At 38.8% G+C, this 20,707-nt stretch overlaps 2 protein-coding genes across 3 annotated transcripts in view; one reads left to right on the top strand and one right to left on the bottom strand.

Annotated features, from left to right (window-relative positions):
- LOC306861483 (uncharacterized protein) overlaps window positions 1-20,707 on the bottom strand; it is an 814,549-nt gene that overhangs the window by 117,475 nt on the left and 676,367 nt on the right. The gene's annotated exons all lie outside the window — the stretch shown is intronic.
- LOC306861481 (GRAM domain-containing protein 4-like) overlaps window positions 1-20,707 on the top strand; it is a 66,932-nt gene that overhangs the window by 26,292 nt on the left and 19,933 nt on the right. For both annotated transcript variants that reach the window (XM_079403746.1, XM_079403745.1), the window contains exon 3: window positions 1,681-1,789. In XM_079403746.1, the coding sequence (XP_079259872.1) occupies window positions 1,681-1,789 (109 nt within the window). The remainder of the gene's footprint in view (window positions 1-1,680; window positions 1,790-20,707) is intronic.

The following is a 20,707-nucleotide window of genomic DNA, read 5'->3' as shown; positions in this document are numbered from 1 at the left end:
GACAGACAACAATAAATAAGACTCACAGAACATAGATTGTGACTGACACACATAGAGAGCTTTGCTGAATGACAGAAAGCTGACGCCGGCTACACCTCACGTGCTTTTAAGCTTCCTGGTCATGACGTCCCCCGCACTTGATGTTTCGCCATCGACTGGACTGATTACACATATGATTCAGAGCTTGGTATCGCTGAAGGCGTTCCCCTAGCGTTTCCGACACAGCTCGAGTTCCTGAAGGGCAACACTTGTCAAAGTGTTATGGACATGTAATGCGGTTGAGCCCTGCCTGAAACTACTTAAGCCGTGTATTTCGCTGAAAATAATTGCACACCTTAGAATGTTCGTCAACCAATCAGATTCAAGCATTCAACAGCCCCATAGTGTATTAATTAATCTTTGTTATTAGTTAACAAAACTAAAACAGGTCCATCAAATTATTAACAGATGCAACTTTTGATTTTAGTAATGTGTTAGTAAATGTTAGTAAACTATGATTTAATAAATGCTTTAGAATTATTTTTAATTGTTAGTTCAATTAAAGCATACGAGCTTGATCAAGCGTAGCTACGAATGTAGCTAACTATGTTAACAAATGGATCCTTATTTTTTAAGTGTTACCTAGACACGTAATTGCTGCAATTGGATTGCCTGATTCAGTTTAGCACTGTAATATGCCTATTTTAGAAATATCAAAATAGTTCTGAAAATTCTACAAATATTGTTTTTGTTTAATAGTAGCCTAACTGGTAGATATATTTTATAATTATCTGACTTTTTTTGTTGAGATTTTGGATCATGTTTTCTTGTCTGCTGTCTGATATGACAGCTCAAGATAGTCACTGGTAAAGGGCATGTGGCTGCATTACATTACATTATTATGTTATTATGTATGATGTTTTAAAAGTTCATGTGGTGATTGGTCACATGACATTTATTGCGCACATGACTGGCTTGTAAAAACCTGTAGCCAACAACTAAGCGCTCATGATCAAGCTACTTTCATTGTGCTCTTCTGGGTCTCTCCCATTGCCTTAAATTTGGCCTATTTTATATCTTCCACGTGCATCCCTAATTTGCCATCACATTTTCCCATCTTCTATTTCCCCTTCTGTTGCTTATGTGTTTATGTATGTGTCTCATCAGCTTGCATATAATTCTGCTGCAAACTGCGTGAAGCAAGCATTTTACCGTCAGAGGTTTAATGCTGTGACACCAAACTTGTGTGTGTATGTGTGTGTTAGAGAAGAGAGCATGCCTGCACTGTCAGTCGCATTGGGCTCTTAAAGAGATACCTCTGCTTTTCTGCTGCCTCTTTCTGCAGTGCCGCCCTCTCTCCTAATCTCTCACTCACCTACTTTCTCTGTCTCTCTCTCTCATTGCGGCTCGTCTTTCTGCAGATCTTGGGTTCTTTCAGCCTGTGTGTGTTTGTATGTGCATGTGTGTGTGCGCGGCGGGATGGAGTCAGAGCAGGTTCATTTTGTGCTAGCAGTGAGTCAGAATATTACAGTCTACGTTTGTCATTGAGACCGGCCTCCAGACTGAGACTTATCTAACTAAAACAGGAGGAAGACACCATAGAGAGGACTGGTATTCTGTAAGTCACAGCTTGGAGAGACTAGTTTATGTGTGGTTTGTTTCAGGTTCTTATCTGTCAATAACCCTGTGTTTTTTTTCTAGGCTGGTTTGGGGACTTTGTCTGTCATGCAAGACCTGAGGAGCGAATCAGATCGTCTCAATGAGGTCAAGGGTCATTTGGAAATTGCCTTACTGGAGAAACACTTCCTACGTAAGTACTGGAAGGATGTCTGTGCTTGTATTCTGTGTATGATATATGGAATATAAAGCTGAACTAAAGTTGGGATGCCCTTTATGTATATGTACAGTGTTTCATTCATACCTACAGGTTATGAAGTAGTAATAGTGGGTCAGCACGCATTGTATACCATGTCAAAAATTTACCGCGATATGATACGATCCTTTTCAGTACCTGACCCAAATGACAGTGTGCTGAAAAGTTTAATAGCAGCACTATAGCTTACTTCCACAGTTTATTTTAATTTGTATGATTTATGAAGCCTTTGCTATAATGACCAATATTCAAAAAAATACTTCTGGCCAAGGTGAAAAATGAACTTGGGCTTGTGACAAAAACGCTACTGGAAATGACAAAAAAAAAATGCACTTGATATTTAACAGTTTGTGGGAAAAATGCCACCATTCTTAATTCCTTAAGGTTGGTTTTATAATACTTGATATATTTCATGATGTTTTATTCTAGGGCTGTGTCTTTGGAACAGAAAGATTTGTTCAGAATTTCATTTAATTCATTCAGTAGAGCTTTTGTCCTAAATTGATGAGATTTTCATGAAGAAAAATACCTTCATAAAAATGTCCCTGAAATTCTGTTTCAGAGGTCAAATATTTTATATAAACATTCATTACATAAACATTTATTACTTTAGTTCTAACTCTGCATTCTTATTGGATGAGCCATACTTAAAGGCACTGTAAAATAGCCGATATATGCTCACATCTGAGTTTTGAAGAAGACTTTTCGGTAACACTTTAGAATACTGTTTCTTACTTACTGCATAACTAATAAGGAATTATTGAAGAACTAACAGGTAATTATTGATTAATACTTAGCTCACTACTCTTACTACTACTAAGGAAGGTGTTTTATCAGTATGTAACACAATTCTATGTTAAATCATCCAATCCTATGATTATGTTATACCTCCTGAAGAGCTACTATTAATTATCTACTAGTTAAGGTTCAAGAAAAATAACTATAAGGTAAATACTAATGAATAGTCATACACAATTACATTGAGTTGTGACCCTTTCATATAAATGTTATTAGCAGCAGCAGCAGTAGTAGTATGAAAATGCTATATTAATAAATGCAATACATTTTATAGAGGTTTTGCCTGTTTTGTAAGAAATCAGCTTCCGATATTCCGATAATCGGCACCACTCCAGTGCCATGCGATAAATTACCTTAGTTTTTATATTTTATGTACAGTACTGTATGTGTGCCCCCTCAGCATATACCATATTACCATTAATTCAATTCCTGTATGTAAGGCAAGGACTGAGGGAACGTGAGGCGTTAACACAACAAAAAAACGAAAAAAACACAAAAAAACAAATATGACCCAAAAGCTTCATCCCAGTGTTTCGGTAAATAAATAAATATACAAACCACAATTTTACAGAGTGTATCTGTAGTAGTTATTTTTCTAGATAGATTTTCTAGTAGATAATTAATAGTAGTTCTTCAGGAGGTATGACAGAATACATTAGTTATTGATTAGCTAACTGTTACTTAACACAGTCATAAAATTTGATTACGTACTTAACACATCTTCCTTAGTAGTTAACAGTAGTGAGTTAAGTGTTATGAATAATTACCTGTTAGTTCTTCAATAATTCTGTATTAGTTATATAGTAAGTAAGAAACAGTATTCTAAAGTGTTACCGACTTTTCTTTATTATAAATATTGTGTTTCAGTTTATATCCCGGGCTCAGTAATGATTCAACACTTTGGTTTCTTCAGTTTTGTGAATGGCCAAAATTTCCTCTGTATCTTGACAGTGGGATTGTGTTTATGTGGTTGGTTTAATGAAAGAGATATACTCATACTCATATGGTCATTTTACCAGATTGGCTTGTTCACACAAAATTGGTGCAAACTAATTACAATTCTTAACCATTTTTAGACTACTTAGCCTGATTACACTGTGTGTGTGGATGTGTGTGAGAAAAAAAGATATTTTAGATACTTGTGTATGGGTGTTGTAATTAGTGAGCATTTGCTATCTTTTTATGCGACAAAATGTCAACACTATGATAATAAAACTTAAAACACCTACACTGGGGACAAAATGATCTTGCTGCAGTTCCCATGAGAAAAGCTGCTTCCGTTAAATAATGTCTTCATTAAAAGAATAGTTCAGCCAAAAATTAAGCTTGTCATGTTGATCCGACTTTATTCTGCTGAAGAAATAGAAACTGAAGCTTTTTAAGCTTTAAAAAAAAAAAGATGTAAAAGTAGCATACAAATATGATAAAAGTCATCCACACGACTCTACATAGAAAGCCTTCTGAAGTCTTCATTGTGTTGTGAGGAACAAACCAAATTCAACTTATCACCGATTATCCTGTTACTGAACTGCTGAAAACTGAATCTTTGAGTCAGTGAAAAAAAAAAAGAAAAACTGATTCAGAAAATGTATCTGTTTTGTGAACTGGATCAAGTGATTCACTGAAGACTGCATGATTCATTCACAAATAGGCCATTACTTCGCTCATGAATGGCTGAAGAGAGCTTAGGCTGATCTCAGTATTTTCAGTGAATAATGACTGAAATATTTTGTATGGCTTCTGAAGACTTTAGTACATGACTCACATGGACTACTTAATTTATTGCTTGTATGCCCTTTTTGAAGCATGAAAGCATATATGGAAGACACGTACTGAGAAAACTTGACTAGAATATCCTTTCATTTGCAATGGAAAAAAAAAAAAAAACATCTGCCAAATGCATAAAATGTTAAATGTAATGCGTCTATAAGGGTTAGGCGTATAGACAATATAATTAGCTCAGTGTAAAAACAATAGATATCAATAAGCAGTTTCTTCCATGACAGTAAAAACAATTAAAACACGCGTGTGTGGGGGGGATATGATCATTGTGTCCATCACAGCTACAGTAAACATTGGAATGACATATGAAAAGCAACTGAAGGTCATTAGTGAACAACACAGTCACAATCAGCTGTTATATAACCCTAAGCGTGCCACTGTCAGCAGACTCCCACACACAGGAGAACCCACACATGAGCTCTGCAGAGGGAGTGAGACAGCACACACACGCTACAGGAAAATGAATGGGAAAGAGATATAAAATATGAAGCAGGATAAGGTTTACGGAGGGAAACTTCTAGAGCATCAGGAGAAGCAGAATTATAGCTATGTCTTTTAGCTCTGATGTGTTTCCTTTCATAGTATATGTGAATGGGAGAATTTTTAATGCTAGAAATTACAACATTGTAGTCTTATCTAAAAAATAAATAAATAAAATCACTGTTTATATATAGGCAGTGTTATGAATGGAAGTCTTGTCATACAATCTACCGGTAGTTTGTTCACTCTTGAACATGCATGACATTAGCTGGACCAGATCACAGTTTTTATGTGATTTGTGGCAAAAAAAAATTATGATACCATTATTATTAGAGGCCAATACCATTATTGTTGTTGCCGATTAATCGGCACGATAACCGGTTGCTGGCACAAATTCATATACTGATAGCTTTTCCAGGTTGCGTCCAACCTTATCATTATTGGTATAATCCACTATTGGTTGACCTCTAAGTATTATACAATTTTATTACAGATTTGATACATATTATTGTACTGAATGTTGATCAAAAGTTTTGAAGATTTTGTTGCTCCTCCATATAACATAAGAGCTGTATCTGCTTGACTGAAACGTCTACAAACTGAAAAGGACATATCTTATCAGTTCATGATTGAACCCATGACTTTGGCTTTGTCCTTCTCTACTGCTTGAGCTACAGGATCTAATAAGATACCTGATAACAACAATAGGTCTTCTGAAGTAAGACTAGGCATGATGTGTCTAAAGCCATCATTTTTTTAATTGAACCCAAGTTTGAATTGAACATGATTGAGATTTAAGCATTTCAGAGGACAAGATTTTCTGTGCATAATGACTTAAATATTGGACTGTTCATCACACAAAGCTATCGCCTCTTGAAATATAGAGTCCTATGGGCTGCATTTACAAAGCTTTTGTGCTTTTCGGCCCTTTTTCCCATTTGCTCTGTTTTGTCAAACACCATATTATAAACTCCTTGACGCAACTTTGTTAATTCCTGAAATTAATTTTTATTTGAACTGTTTTGGACTGCTGTGAACTGGGTGCAATACCTGTGAGTTGTTCTAAATGTGGCTGCACTTCTCCAGTGTGCGACCTATTCTTACTCCGTCCATGTATTAAATGTGTGTCCTTGAAAGCATGCAGTTTTCTAACATATTTATTTTTAACTTCTTAGGTAATAACAATGGTATGACATATTTCAGATGTGTCCAAAAATACATATATATATTAAATTTTTTGATCAAAATTATTGCTAGGGACAATTTTGGTAGTTGCTGGATAATTTGGTAGTTGTGTCCCTGGTGTCCCCCATAATTCTATGCCCCTGGGAGTGTGTGTGGAACAGTCACTGAGTTTGACCCTCTGCTGACATCAATTTCCACATATGACTGAGAGTCTATTTTTAAGTGTGTGTGTGTTTATCCCGTGTGTTCCCGTCTTATAGCTCTGACCCATTTAACACAGCATTACCTGTCATCGCAGAGTAGTTGTGCTGACATCACAGACATTTCCTGTTACACTTTTGTCTTAAGTATTGTTTCAGTATTTTTCTAGAACTTAGATATATACATAATACTATTAAGTTTAAATATGATATGATATAATAATATGATATTTGATATTTGTGAATTTTTGGAAGGGGGATTATGGCTTCATCTGTTGCATTATTGTCAAACAAAATTAGTCCATAAAATGTCTACATATTCAATATGTAAGTCCTGTACTCAAAACATTACTATACACTCACCTAAAGGATTATTAGGAACACCATACTAATACTGTGTTTGACCCCCTTTCGCCTTCAGAACTGCCTTAATTCTATGTGGCATTGATTCAACAAGGTGCTGAAAGCATTCTTTAGAAATGTTGGCCCATATTGATAGGATAGCATCTTGCAGTTGATGGAGATTTGTGGGATGCACATCCAGGGCACAAAGCTCCCGATCCACCTCATCCCAAAGATGCTCTATTGGGTTGAGATCTGGTGACTGTGGGGGCCATTTTAGTACAGTGAACTCATTGTCATATTCAAGAAACCAATTTGAAATGATTCGAGCTTTGTGACATGGTGCATTATCCTGCTGGAAGTAGCCATCAGAGGATGGGCACATGGTGGTCATAAAGGGATGGACATGGTCAGAAACAATGCTCAGGTAGGCCGTGGCATTTAAACGATGCCCAATTGGCACTAAGGGGCCTAAAGTGTGCCAAGAAAACATCCCCCACACCATTACACCACCACCACCAGCCTGCACAGTGGTAACAAGGCATGATGGATCCATGTTCTCATTCTGTTTACGCCAAATTCTGACTCTACCATCTGAATGTCTCAACAGAAATCGAGACTCATCAGACCAGGCAACATTTTTCCAGTCTTCAACCGTCCAATTTTGGTGAGCTCGTGCAAATTGTAGCCTCTTTTTCCTATTTGTAGTGGAGATGAGTGGTACCCGGTGGGGTCTTCTGCTGTTGTAGCCCATCCGCCTCAAGGTTGTGCGTGTTGTGGCTTCACAAATGCTTTGCTGCATACCTCGGTTGTAACGAGTGGTTATTTCAGTCAAAGTTGCTCTTCTATCAGCTTGAATCAGTCGGCCCATTCTCCTCTGACCTCTAGCATCAACAAGGCATTTTCGCCCACAGGACTGCCGCATACTGGATGTTTTTCCCTTTTCACACCATTCTTTGTAAACCCTAGAAATGGTTGTGCGTGAAGTTCCCAGTAACTGAGCAGATTGTGAAATACTCAGACCGGCCCGTCTGGCACCAACAACCATGCCACGCTCAAAATTGCTTAAATCACCTTTCTTTCCCATTCTGACATTCAGTTTGGAGTTCAGGAGATTGTCTTGACCAGGACCACACCCCTAAATGCATTGAAGCAACTGCCATGTGATTGGTTGATTAGATAATTGCATTAATGAGAAATTGAACAGGTGTTCCTAATAATCCTTTAGGTGAGTGTACATTATTCAAATATATCAAACTTAATACTGTAACTGAAACTATATTAACATATTGCAATTGTAGCTGCTACCATACATTCATGCCCTTCAAACACACAAAACATATAAAGATAACCAGTGCTTGTTGAAGTTTTCTTGGCAAAGTTCTCATGCCAGTGTAAGATGGCATTCAAAATGCAAAATGTACACACTATCCAACAAATATATCATTGATAAACTAATGTAGATTTGTTGAATAATGTACTTTTCTCAGTGTCAAGTAAGTCTTGCTTTATATTAGACATATGTATGAGAAAAATATTTATGTATTATGAGATTACAAGCCACAATCAGTATACTACAGTGAGGTTATTGAATAAGAACCACAAGTCTGAGACCACTAATTATTTTTTTTTCTAATGTAATACATTTTATACATCTTATATTATCAACAGTAATAAGAAAACAGGAAATATTAATGAATTTCAGAAGGTCTTATTATTTAGTATGTCTCATAAATTTGCTTATTTGATTAGTGGCCTACAAAGAGGTTTACATTACATTTTGGATCTTAGAATCAATGTGGTGTCAGACTTTTGAACCTCACTTTACCTTGGTTTCTGATGTGATTGATAGACTTTATTGAGGCATGGCAGCATGTGTGTGTGTCTGCTTTAATGTCATAGTTCTATGTCCATTAGGGTTAAGTAATGAGATTAAGAGATGAAAAGTTCATTGCCTTCTCTCTGGCAGCACATACCGAACACAAACAAAACCCACACATGAAAATGCTGATTCAGACATATTTCAGTTTAAGCTATATTATGTGAAAATTGACTAAATTTAAGCTGAATGCTAAGCTTCAGAGTTGAAACATTTATCAGAACTGCGCAATCTTTAGATTTATATTCTTGTTTCAAAGTGCATGGAAGCTCAATTTCCTGGGACACAAAGAAAAAAATCCAACCATGATTTATCTGAGGCCTCGGTTTTGAAAACTACCATTCACAATATTCATAACACGTGTGTGGGAATAAGTGTTACATATCAGTTCCTAGTGAATACACATCAGAGCTGAGGATTGCTTTTCCTGCATTATTTACTCTCAATCTCCCAGCTGAACACCAGACTCTAAATTAGCTGTCCTCCCTCCCCACAGTAGATATCATGTTTTGTTAGGTTTCCTGAAAGAAATTAGAACAGGCCATAAACATAATTTATAGTTTTTGCCAAAATTGTTTAAAGGGGTCAGGAACTGCCTTTTGTTTTTGTTTTTTTTGTACTGTTCTCCCAGGTCCACTTATGGCGTGGCGGATTGTAGACTCGGAGGTAAACGCCCACGGCTGTGATTGGCTAATTGTGTTGTGTATGTTTGACAGCGTATATTCCTCATAGATGGACACTGCTGCGATTTAGGTCAAAACTGCATAAATAACGCAATACATATCAAACGATCTGTAAGAAGAGACAAAGCAATAGTGACCACGTAATGAAAACACAATTGTGTTGCGACATTACTGTCAGATCCAATATAGTCGGCACAGCATCCTCTTTTAGTTTCAGTCTTTTTGAAAATCCTGCGTCAAATTGTGCCTAGTTTGAAAACGAATCTGCGGTAAAATGAAGTGAACAAAGGACCAAGTTCTTACTGATGCGGTCTTGATCCTCAGTAAAAATAAAGTTCATTCACTCTTTCCTAACGTTGGGATCAGAAGGAAGGCACTGTTTTTCCACAACTTGGCACTGAACAGCATCATCTTGTCTTCAGATCATATTTATCGTTTAGTTTCTGCGTAAATATGCGTTTTCGTCTTTCTCGTAAACGGAGGCAGTGCTTATCCACACTATTACATCATAGAGAAGAACATTCCAAACACTGTCGTTTTGGCAGACTGGCTTCATTATAAGCTGTTTTTAGACTAACGACAAAGTTTTGAGTTCTGAAATACAATGATGTTTTATATACAATGACCTCTTACATGTGAAAATATCAAGGGAATTTTGGTTTCTCACTTCATGACCCCTTTAATGTGGAATTTAAAGGGATAGTTTACCCCAAAATTTAAATAGTCATCGTTTACTCACCATCAGGTAATTCCAAACTTGTATGAGTTTCTTTCTTATGTAGAACATAAAAGAAAATATCTTAAAGAATGATGGTAATCAAGTAGTTGATGGTCCGCATTGACTTCCATAGTATTTCTTTCCCATGGAAGTCAATGGGGACCATAACTGTTTGGTTCTTCAAAATATCTTCTTTTGTGTTCAACATAAGAAAGAAACTTATACAGGTTTAGAACGACATGAGGGTGAGTAAATGAAACAATTTTTTGGGAAACTATTCCTTTAATGCCAGCATAAGCGACTTTTGTTTTACACAATATAAGAGCAACCAAATATCGGTAGAGTTCAGTTTTGTTTTATATGACTCATGTATTATCGTCTTGTGAATTTTGTAGTGAGTATTCATTTCACTGTACAGTGTAACAGTGCCCATCCCCTATTTCAGCAGGATTGGTTCCTGAAGTATTTTTTTCCATTCATTTCCTCCATAGGGATTTTATAAAAAGTATTTGTTAAATGCCATGAACCAAGCCAATCAGTGAAAAGGTGAAGCATAGCATTACAAACTTGAATTTGAAGCAAACAAGTATTTAAAAATTGGAATAAATAAATAAAATACAAGTCTGCGTACTTTACAGCTTTAATGAGGGAAAGAACTAGGATCCCATGAAATACTGTGAATGACATTAATCTAATAAAAAATTACAAATATAAAACAATTCATTATAAAATGTTGGGAGGCTGACTTGATTACGTCATTTGCAGTGCTCAATGGTAGTATACAGAGCTAAATAATGTTTTTAGCAAATTATGCTTGTTTTGACTCTGATTGGTGGGATTTTGCATCATGCAGTTTTTCACCAATAATTCCACTGCGAAACATGATTATTTCAAAAATAAATTGACTGTTGCACGACTGTTGCACTCTATTACTATAGCTTACAATTATCATAATTTGTTTTGCATTATTTGTGCTACAGACATTGTTGATGAGAAGTGTACAGTTACTTTTCTAAGCAGTCAGACTTATGGTTTTCACCTTGCAGACAATAAAATGGTCTAAACTGAAAGAGGGACCCAAATCACATGTCAGTTTCAGAATATTAATAATCCCTAGCAACCACTCAGGACCTAGGAACCACGTAACAATGCACTACCAAAATTTCACAAAAATTACAAACCAAAACCTGTCAATAGCCTAGCATAATTGTGGTGGCTAGTTTCGTAGGGGCAAACACCTCTCACATATCTTTAGGAATGTAAAAATGTAATTTTCTCTTCATAAACTTCAAAGTGATAAAGCATCATTGGTTGCTTGTCAGATTTGTCTCTTCATTGGCCTTGACTTATAATTAGTATGACAGTGGTGCTGCTGGCAGGAACTGTGACAGCCTGTAAAATATCAGCTGAAGAGCGGGACAGAATTAGGCCAGTGAGTGTGCCAACATTGATCCAGAGCTCTTTATACACAGAGACGAGATAGACAGAAGAGAATAAAAGAGCAGAAAGAGAAAATGAGGATGTTAAAAGAGATTAATTTCTGAAAATGACTTTCATTATACCTCTAAAAACTCAGTAGTCTTGGTAATTTGCCCCCCTGGAAGAGCCCCACACATTATAATGATAAATGGTGGTCTCATCCTACTGGGGTTTGCTGCTATATACAGAAACAACGTGCCAATGTCATTTCCCTCAGTCCTCCAATTTTGTTCCTCCTAAACTCTGAGAGACTGTCTCTTATTTACTACACCCACACCCTCTCCTCCGCTTTCTCTTCCTTTCAGGCAGGTTACCATGCGACAGCGGCATTCAGTTAGGGGTTTATTGTTGCTCTGAAAGGCTGCCGCTGACTCAGAGAGAGAAAGCTTATGTTTCCACTCCGAGGAACGAGAGGTTCACTGCTGTGAAAGGCTGCACACATCACAGTACAACAGTACGCCAACCATGTCTCAACCCTAGGCTCGCAAAACCAAGAACAGTGTCTTAAAGATCTCACCATGAATAATTAAAGATGATGACAGAATAGTCCATTCAACCATTTATTATAGTTTACTGGAATATCGTTGCTTTGGCATTAAAAATTTAACTTAATAATGCCTATTCCAGACTCTAGAGGCAGCTAAAACCCAGACCAATATCAGATCCAGATGAATACCAGACTTCCCCAAAGCCCAGTCCCACAACAACAACAGGCCCTCCCACAAGACTCTGCCAATAACAAATCAATAATAGACCTCCTTAGTCCAAGGCCAATACCAATCTTCCAAACACCATATTCAGACCAATACCAGACCCAATTACCAGACACCCTGAGAGCCAGACATAGACAAAACCAAAACCATTTTGATTATTTTCTTTCCTTTTTTGTGACAATTTATTTAAAAGACATGGAGACATTATAAAGTGGCTCAGTTGCCTCTCTGACCCCCCAAAAAAGTGATGGTCTTTCGAAGTCTAGACCAAAACCACAAGATTTGAGTTTTGCTTAATAAAATAATGGAGCACAAACAAAGCAATATTCATCCTGATTATATCTTTCGGTGATATCAAAGTGGAAAATGATGATTGATATGGTTATTGGTATTTGGTTAAAAGAACTGGAACTGAATCTTCTGCCTTTGAGGTAAAGGAAGTAACCATTTCTTGAGTACGCACAGACAGATGAGATACACCTCAGGAAGTTTCTTAGAAACAGGATGCTGGTCTGGAAAAGCTAGAAAAAAAACAGAAACTAACTGAACAATTGTGACAGCAACACTGTCATAAAGAGGTGTCCAGTAGTGACTGGTTTTAATAAAGATATACCAAACTATTTGAGCATGCAAATTATGAATGGAAAAAAATTCAAATGGATCAATTTTTAACAACAGCCTGGTCAACATTACTTAACCAGAGTTATGCAAATGTTTGGACCGCATTATATGACCATGTTGAGTTTAGAAACATCACTGTATTGCCTTTGTATTAGTACACGGCTCTATTTCAAACAACTTGCTGCTCAGTGTTGTGAAAAAGACCTTACAGAATGGGAACAAAGTGAATAGAGCTTTTGTTTCATCTCAATCACTAAGGAACAGTAGTTTTCCTCTAGGTGCTTAATCCACCCGCAGGGTTTTAGATGCAGTCCACTGAGCTGCATTTTATGATTGTTGTCAAGGGTTGCAGTAGGCAGTAGTGGATACAAAACCTACATAATCTATTGGATGCCAGCTTATGGATCCTACATTTCCTGCCATTTGGACTAGTTCACAACAGGCAAACTGGCCACAAGTTGCAACAAGACAAACTTCAAGGAGACTTTTATTTGTTGAATTAGAAAATCACTGAGTGCTTGATAACTAAAAGCTACTGTACTTTGATTGGACATGAGGTCTTAACGCATAGAGGCCTTTTCTCTCAGATATGGAGTTCTTCTGCGATGGAATCACAGATGACCTTAAAGGTAACCGCAGCCTAAGTAAGTGGCTAACACTATTTTAGCCAAGTTCTTGATCCCCTTATTCTTGCTGAAAGAAATGGTTTCAGATTCTGTCATAATTTACCCTCATGTCTAAAGAGAAATTCTGATGACTGTGCTGGCCGCTCCAATGAATGGAGACTGAGGCTTTCAAGCATAAACAATGAACAAAAAAAATTAATAAATAAGCAAATGCCTTGTGAAGTTATTTGTGAAAGTTTTCACTGATAATCTTCCTCTCTAGTGAGCAGAAGAAAGAAACTCAAAAGAAGTTTAGAACAATGATTAACTAATGACCGAATGTTTATTTTTGGATGTACTGTTTCTTTAAATACTGAAATCTGTATTACTAATTCTGTATCTGGAATGGTATTTAACTTCCATTGCTTTTTAAAGGTGTAGTATTTAGGATAATTGATTGTCCTGTGGCATCCACACATATTAACACACTGCCTGAGAGTTTGATGGTGTGTTGTGACAACTCTAAAACAGGTCATGCCCACAGCTATAGTCCCATGATGCAATGAAGTGTGACAGTATAACCAGAACAGCAAACCAGGCCACTGGTCAATGCTAATTACACAAGCAGAGAACGAACGACGGAGGAATTGATAGTGTTAGTAGAACATTCGTTCTGAGCTTTGTTAGCTGTGTTGTTAGTATTTCTCCAGGCCAGGGTCATTCATCTCTGCTGTGCTCTTAATAGGTTTACATGAATTGTTGGCATGCTTAGTAAGAGCACATGTAAGCTTCCTAAGACCAGCAACCAACAAGTGACTGCTTGTGAACTTTGCTTTAGGTTGTGTTTGAGGTTGGTCAGCTCTTCTTCTTTGGGAAATTGATGGCATGCCCACAGTCTTTAAATTCATCATCAATTTGAGTAGAAGCCCAATAAAAACCATCACAGAAATTCCAATGGTTTCCATTAAAATACCATTATAAACCATTAGCTTTTTCCAGTAAAACCATTACAAAATTCCTTTTTGTAGTGTGTTTTGGGCATTTTTCCAATATGATTTAACATCCCACCAATAGAATCCATCACAAACCAGTAGGATCCATTATAGTTTCCATTAAATCCATGATATTTTCTATTGTGTTTTGGGCAGGGTTCTATTGTTTTTTTCAGCAGGGTGCTGTCTTTACATGTTGGCCGAACAGTGTTTTTCCTGTGTAAGTGGGTGTTTCTTGACAGGAATATGCTTTAAATCATACTTCACAGTATGCTGATGATCAGAGATGGGCTGGGACTCAAAAACAGGCCAGGACCTACTCAATGCAGCAGAACCCAAGTGCTTGCAGAGAGAGCCCACCCAAAGGCTTTTTTGATTGGCTGTGATTTGTCATAGCTTTTGTTGCACCTTATAGCTGTGTTGCATTGCGTCTCACACACACACAAATCACAAGTAGTAAAAATATTAATCATACAAAGAGTTCTGTTGTCAAGAAATAAGAGACTTGGACCGAAATCAAAAAGCCATATGTTTGAATCCCAGAAAAAAATAGAAGTAACTGGACGCCTTTTATTTGCATTTGTTTCATAATTGTACTGATTTTATTAACTCAACCTGTCCAATACATGGATATTAATATAACATCCATCGCCCACTATGTTTGGTTTGCACAGACGGCAGCAGAAGTAAGATGGGGCGGTCGGCTGCAGGGAGAGATAAATAGCTCATGGAGCTGCTTAGAAAGTTATTCGCAAGGAAACAATTTCAATTAAAGTGCCGAGCAGAACTGAGAGTGGGCGCAATCCTGTATCGCCTATGTCAAGATCCACCACTGGGATATAAATGGGTCGGCCTGAGAATGTTACTTTTTTTTCCCACATTAAGTCTTTGTGTAATTGCTTTTATATTTAAATGTTTGAGAATAATATAGACACTGTCAGGGAGCTCTCAAAGTAATTTGCAGTGTGTCTTTGTGTTGTTCTGCCAACACTCATAATGTTCCAGTGTGAAACCATTAGCAGAGGAAGTCAATGAGGTCTTATTCAGGGACAAATGGATGTGGATGGATACATAAAATTAGAGCCCTGCACGGGCCTCAAATTTAGGCCCTAGCCCGGCTCTGGCCCGAGACGCTCAGGCCCTAGCCCGGCCCACGTCCGACAGTTTATCAGAATTACCGGCCCGAGTCCGACCCGAGCCCGTCTTTTTTTTCCCCCCTTCTCCTAAAAGAGTTTATACTACTGTTTCGGCTATTAAAATAATCATTTTGCCATTACACACAAAACTGAACTATTTCGTTTAGTTTTTTTATTAAGTTAATTTAGAAAAATGTTTGGAGCATTTTTGTTCGTTAAATAGCCTATACGTTTTTGGTTTTTTAAAGTAACGACCAAGCGGCCAGCGGCATGAGCATGTTTGATAAATTTAGCCTTCTCATATCATCACGACTTGCCTAAAATAAAATCTATAGCTATACTAAAACAGTTCAATGTTTAAACGTTAAACCTGCGCTATCATAATAATGTGCGCTAGCCTATATATATCTCAGTTCGAAGAGTGGAAGCTAAAGCGTGCTCTGCTGGACATGGAGGCACCTGCTTTGGATTTTTTTCAGTGGAAACAAATTAAAATAGCCTACGCCGTCATTTATTTTTTTGATAAAGGTAAGAGTAATACATTATTTATTTATCACAGTACTCTGACTCAGAAATCAGATGCAGATGCAAAGCTGCAGAAATAGAAACCATTTCTAATATATAATTTCCTGTCACTCATATTGTTATCGTGGCTGGCTAGGACAAAAACAAGAGCTATCAGCACTTTAGTAGATCACTCCACTTCGGTTATTGGGTGATGTGTATCTACTGACATGGAGAGAGATCGTGAGGCACATTGCAAAAGGCTATTATTACGAATAGAGAAAAAGAGTGATGGGAGAGGGAGAACAAAAAAAGAGACAGAGACAGAGTGACTTATATATTTCATTACCTTCCCATAATTCTTACCATGACTGGCTTCATATTGCTTATCATTTCCATTACAAGAAACTGTTGCTAATTTATACTCGTTGCAGTAATTAAACAATAAGTAACTAGAGGCCTTTCTATATTGTTATATTGTTCAAGGCTATCAGCACAAGATGAACAAGATGGCGCCGCTGTGTTCGGACGCCGTTAGGTTCGCTCCACTGAGAATTTGCTTCTACCTTCCTTTTTACTTAGTTTTACTTTCTCTTTTTACACATCTCATGTCGGCACTGATCACCTACAACATAGAAACACTTTTGGACATTGGAAACCGCTACACCAACCTGTTTCAGGACACTTTATCCACGAATCCTGCGTGGCCTCTGGAGATTCTTCGGAACGCGGAGATAAACAACACCCCCCCGAGGCGACGGATCAAGAAACACCGCGGGAAGCGCGCTGGAATTCGAGTCAGACTCAGGAAAAGGGCTCACAGTCCTCCTCTCCCAAGCATTCTCCTCGCTAATGTCCAATCCTTGGAGAATAAGATGGACGATCTTAGAGCCAGGATTAGTTTCCAACGGGACATTAGGGACTGTAACATCCTTTGTTTGTCAGAAACGTGGCTTTCGTCCATGGTCCCGGACACTGCTGTAATGCCCAGTGATAACTTCTCTGTTTTACGGATGGACAGAACAGCAGAGGCCGGTAAATCCAGGGGTGGAGGAGTATGTTTCATGATCAACAAGAAATGGTGTGACCCCAGGAATATCTCCATTCTGTCGCGTTCCTGCTCGCCTCATCTGGAACACCTTTCCATTATCTGCCGCCCATTTTATCTGCCCCGGGAGTTTTCATCGATCATTGTTACTGCTGTGTACATTCCACCACAGGCGGACACTGGCTTGGCTTTGTCTAAGCTTCACGATGTGCTCAGCGGCCACATTAACAAACATCCTGACGCTGCCTTCATCATCGCGGGGGACTTTAACAAAGCCAACCTCAAGCAGGTCATGCCGAACTTTTATCAACATGTATCCTGTCCAACTAGAGGACCAAACACACTGGATCATTGCTACACTCAGTTCAAGGATGCCTACAAAGCCCGCTCACTACCGGCTTTTGGCAAATCGGACCATGCCGCCATCTTTCTAACACCGAGATACAAACAAAGGCTCGTTCAGGAACCTCCGGTGCAGAGAGTAGTGACGCGCTGGTCCTCCCACTCAGAGACTATGCTGCAGGCGGCGCTTGATGACGTCGACTGGGACATGTTCCGGGCGAGTTCTTCTGACGTCAGCGAGTTCACGGATGTAGCACTAAGCTTCGTAAACACGCTAACCGAGCAAGCTACAGAAACAATAACGATAAGGACATTCTCCAATCAGAAACCGTGGGTGGACAGAACAATCCGTGCCGCGGTTAACACACGCACCGCCGCTTACAATGAGGCTCTTCTGTCTGGGAATACGAGCGAGTACAAAGCATCGTGCTATGCTCTCCAACGCGCAGTAAGAGCCGCCAAACACAGATACAGAGAGAGAATTGAGTCTCATTTCCAGCTCAACGACTCTCGACGGATGTGGCAGGGACTGAGGACCATCTGTGACTTCGGAAACAAATCCTCCGCGGAGGTGAGGGCAGATCCGTTGCTGGCCGACGAGTTAAACATCTTCTACGGCCGCTTCGATGGCAACGGCGGCGGCGCGTTTCTGCCGACCAGCGCGTCTGGAAGCAACAGGCAGAGCAGTGATGATCCTGTAATCACCGTGTCGGAGGATGAGGTTCGGAGGGCGCTAAAGAAAGTGAACGTCAGGAAAGCAGCCGGACCTGATGGGATAACCGGCCGTGTTCTGAGGTCCTGCGCCGATCAGCTCGCTGGTTTGCTCACTTCTATCTTTAATGAGTCCCTTGCTACCGCCGTGGTTCCCACCTCATTCAAAAAATCCATCATTATCCCTGTACCAAAGAACAATAAACCCTCTTGCCTGAATGACTATCGCCCAGTTGCCCTCACATCTATAGTCATGAAGGTTTTTGAGAGACTTGTAAAGAGCCACATTTGCTCCTCCATCCCTGATACTCTGGACCCTCTTCAGTTTGCCTATCGCCCAAACAGATCCACGGACGATGCCATTTCTCACGTTCTCCACTCTTCCCTCACACACTTGGATAGCAACAATGGAAATTATGTAAGGCTGCTATTCATTGACTATAGCTCAGCTTTCAACACTATAGTCCCCATCAAGCTGGCATCTAAACTCACAGACCTCGGCCTAAACTCCTCACTCTGTGACTGGATTCAAGACTTCCTCACCGGCAGACCTCAAGTGGTGAAAGTTGGCCAGTTCACCTCAAACTCCATCACTCTGAACATAGGAGCCCCACAGGGCTGTGTCCTGAGTCCCCTGCTCTACTCTCTCTACACGCATGACTGCGTGTCCTCTCACAGCTCCACATCCATTGTTAAATTCGCTGATGATACTGTGGTTCTGGGCCTCATCTCCAACAACGATGAGACCGCATACTTGGACGAGGTAGAGAGACTCACATCATGGTGCCAGGACAACTGTCTCTCTCTGAATGTGAGCAAAACTAAAGACCTGATCATGGACTTCAGGAAGAGACAGCAGCAGCCCTACACTCCTCTTATGATCAGTGGGACCCCTGTGGAGAGGGTGAGCAGCTTCAAGTACCTCGGTGTAAACATCTCAGAGAACCTGACTTGGACTACACACATCCAAACACAGGTAAAGAAAGCCAGGCAAAGACTGTACCATCTGCGACAGCTGAGGAAATTGAGGGTCTCACCAGCAATCCTGAAAACTTTCTATTCAGGGACCATAGAAAGTGTATTGACTCAGTGCATCTCAGTGTGGTATGGAAACAGCTCCAATCAGGACTGCAAAGCACTACAGAGAGTTGTGCGCTTAGCTGAGCGCATCTCAGGGTCTGCTCTCCCCTCTCTGCAGGACATCTACCTCAAACGCTGCAAAAATAGAGCTGTCAAAATCATCAAGGACTCAAATCACCCTGGTAACCATCTATTCACTTTGCTTCCATCTGGTAAGCGCTTCCGTAGCCTGATGGCAAAAACTGAGAGACTTAGGAGGAGCTTCTTCCCCCAGGCCATCAGGCTCCTAAACTCTAACTCTGTGTCATAACATCACTTGACTCCATGTAAATATCACCATATCAATAGCTATTCATAATTTTTCTCTACCTCATATTGCTGCTATTATATACCCTGTACAACTTTTTTGCACATTATTTTGCACATTCCTCTTAGTACTATTTAAGTCAACAACATACTGACCTGCACATTTATATTTATATTTTTTATCTATCTTTTTATTTTATTCTTTTATTTTATTTTATTTTATTTTTTTTTTTTCTACTTTTCTTCTCTTAATATTTGTATACTTTATAATTGCACTGTCCTTGGAGCAGACCTGACCTACATTTCACTGCTGGTTATACTCTGTATAATTGTGTATGTGACAAATAAAACTCTTGAATCTTGAATCTTGGAATCTTGAAGGCTGTTGAAGAGCGTTGTAAATTTTGATTTTAAAAACATTTTCCAATTGTTTTAGGATGCTCTCTAAGGTAGCTGCGGAGTGCTTATGTAAACTGTATACAGCGAGGCAACTCGCTAGTTTTAAACACTGGGTGGTGACTATCTGCCAACATTTTGGTCCATGTTAGACAAGGATATGCTGTGACCCGGCTATTATCCCTGTTAAATGTTGCACTAAACATCCTGTTACGCACAATAGGCTGGTACATTTGTTAACAAGCAGGTTCATTGATGGACTGTTTTTCTAAAAATCTTTGTTGGCATGAGGGTGAGTAAATGATGAGGGAATATTTTTTAATGATCTCATTAAATAACCAACATTGGGGTAAATATTTGAGGGCTAAATAATTACATTTTGTGTGCAATATAATTACAATATCTAGTTATCTGTCAAGTTACAGATATTAGCCAAAAAGCTAAGAGCAAGAGACGAAGAGAGAAAATTATGCATAGTGCACCTTTAAATAAATTACTATTGCAATAAAAATGACAGCTATTACCCATAGTCTGGCTATAGCTATAGTACTAGTCATACACTTACACTTCAGTTGAAGCTGCTGGGTGTAAACTTCTATATTTTACAGTTTGTTTTCCCAATGCTCAGTTACCAAGGACATTTCCGGTGATGTTGTGATATGATTAACATGTCTTTCCAACACATAATTTCAGCATATAGCCTACTGGAGTTCATAACAGACTGATGACAGACAAACGAATGATTCAGCCTTCCAGTAAGAAAACAAAGGGCCAGAATATATGATCTTTCTGTCTGAACAGACTCATTCTTTTCGTGGTGTGATGATCAATGAGAATTGCTGACAGAATGTTGAT

This window comes from Barbus barbus (genome assembly GCF_936440315.1).
Source record: "Barbus barbus genome assembly, chromosome: 42".
In the NCBI taxonomy this organism is placed as follows: domain Eukaryota; kingdom Metazoa; phylum Chordata; class Actinopteri; order Cypriniformes; family Cyprinidae; genus Barbus; species Barbus barbus.
The sequence above is the reverse complement of the archived record's forward strand: the minus strand, read 5'-3'. Positions and strand labels throughout refer to the sequence as shown.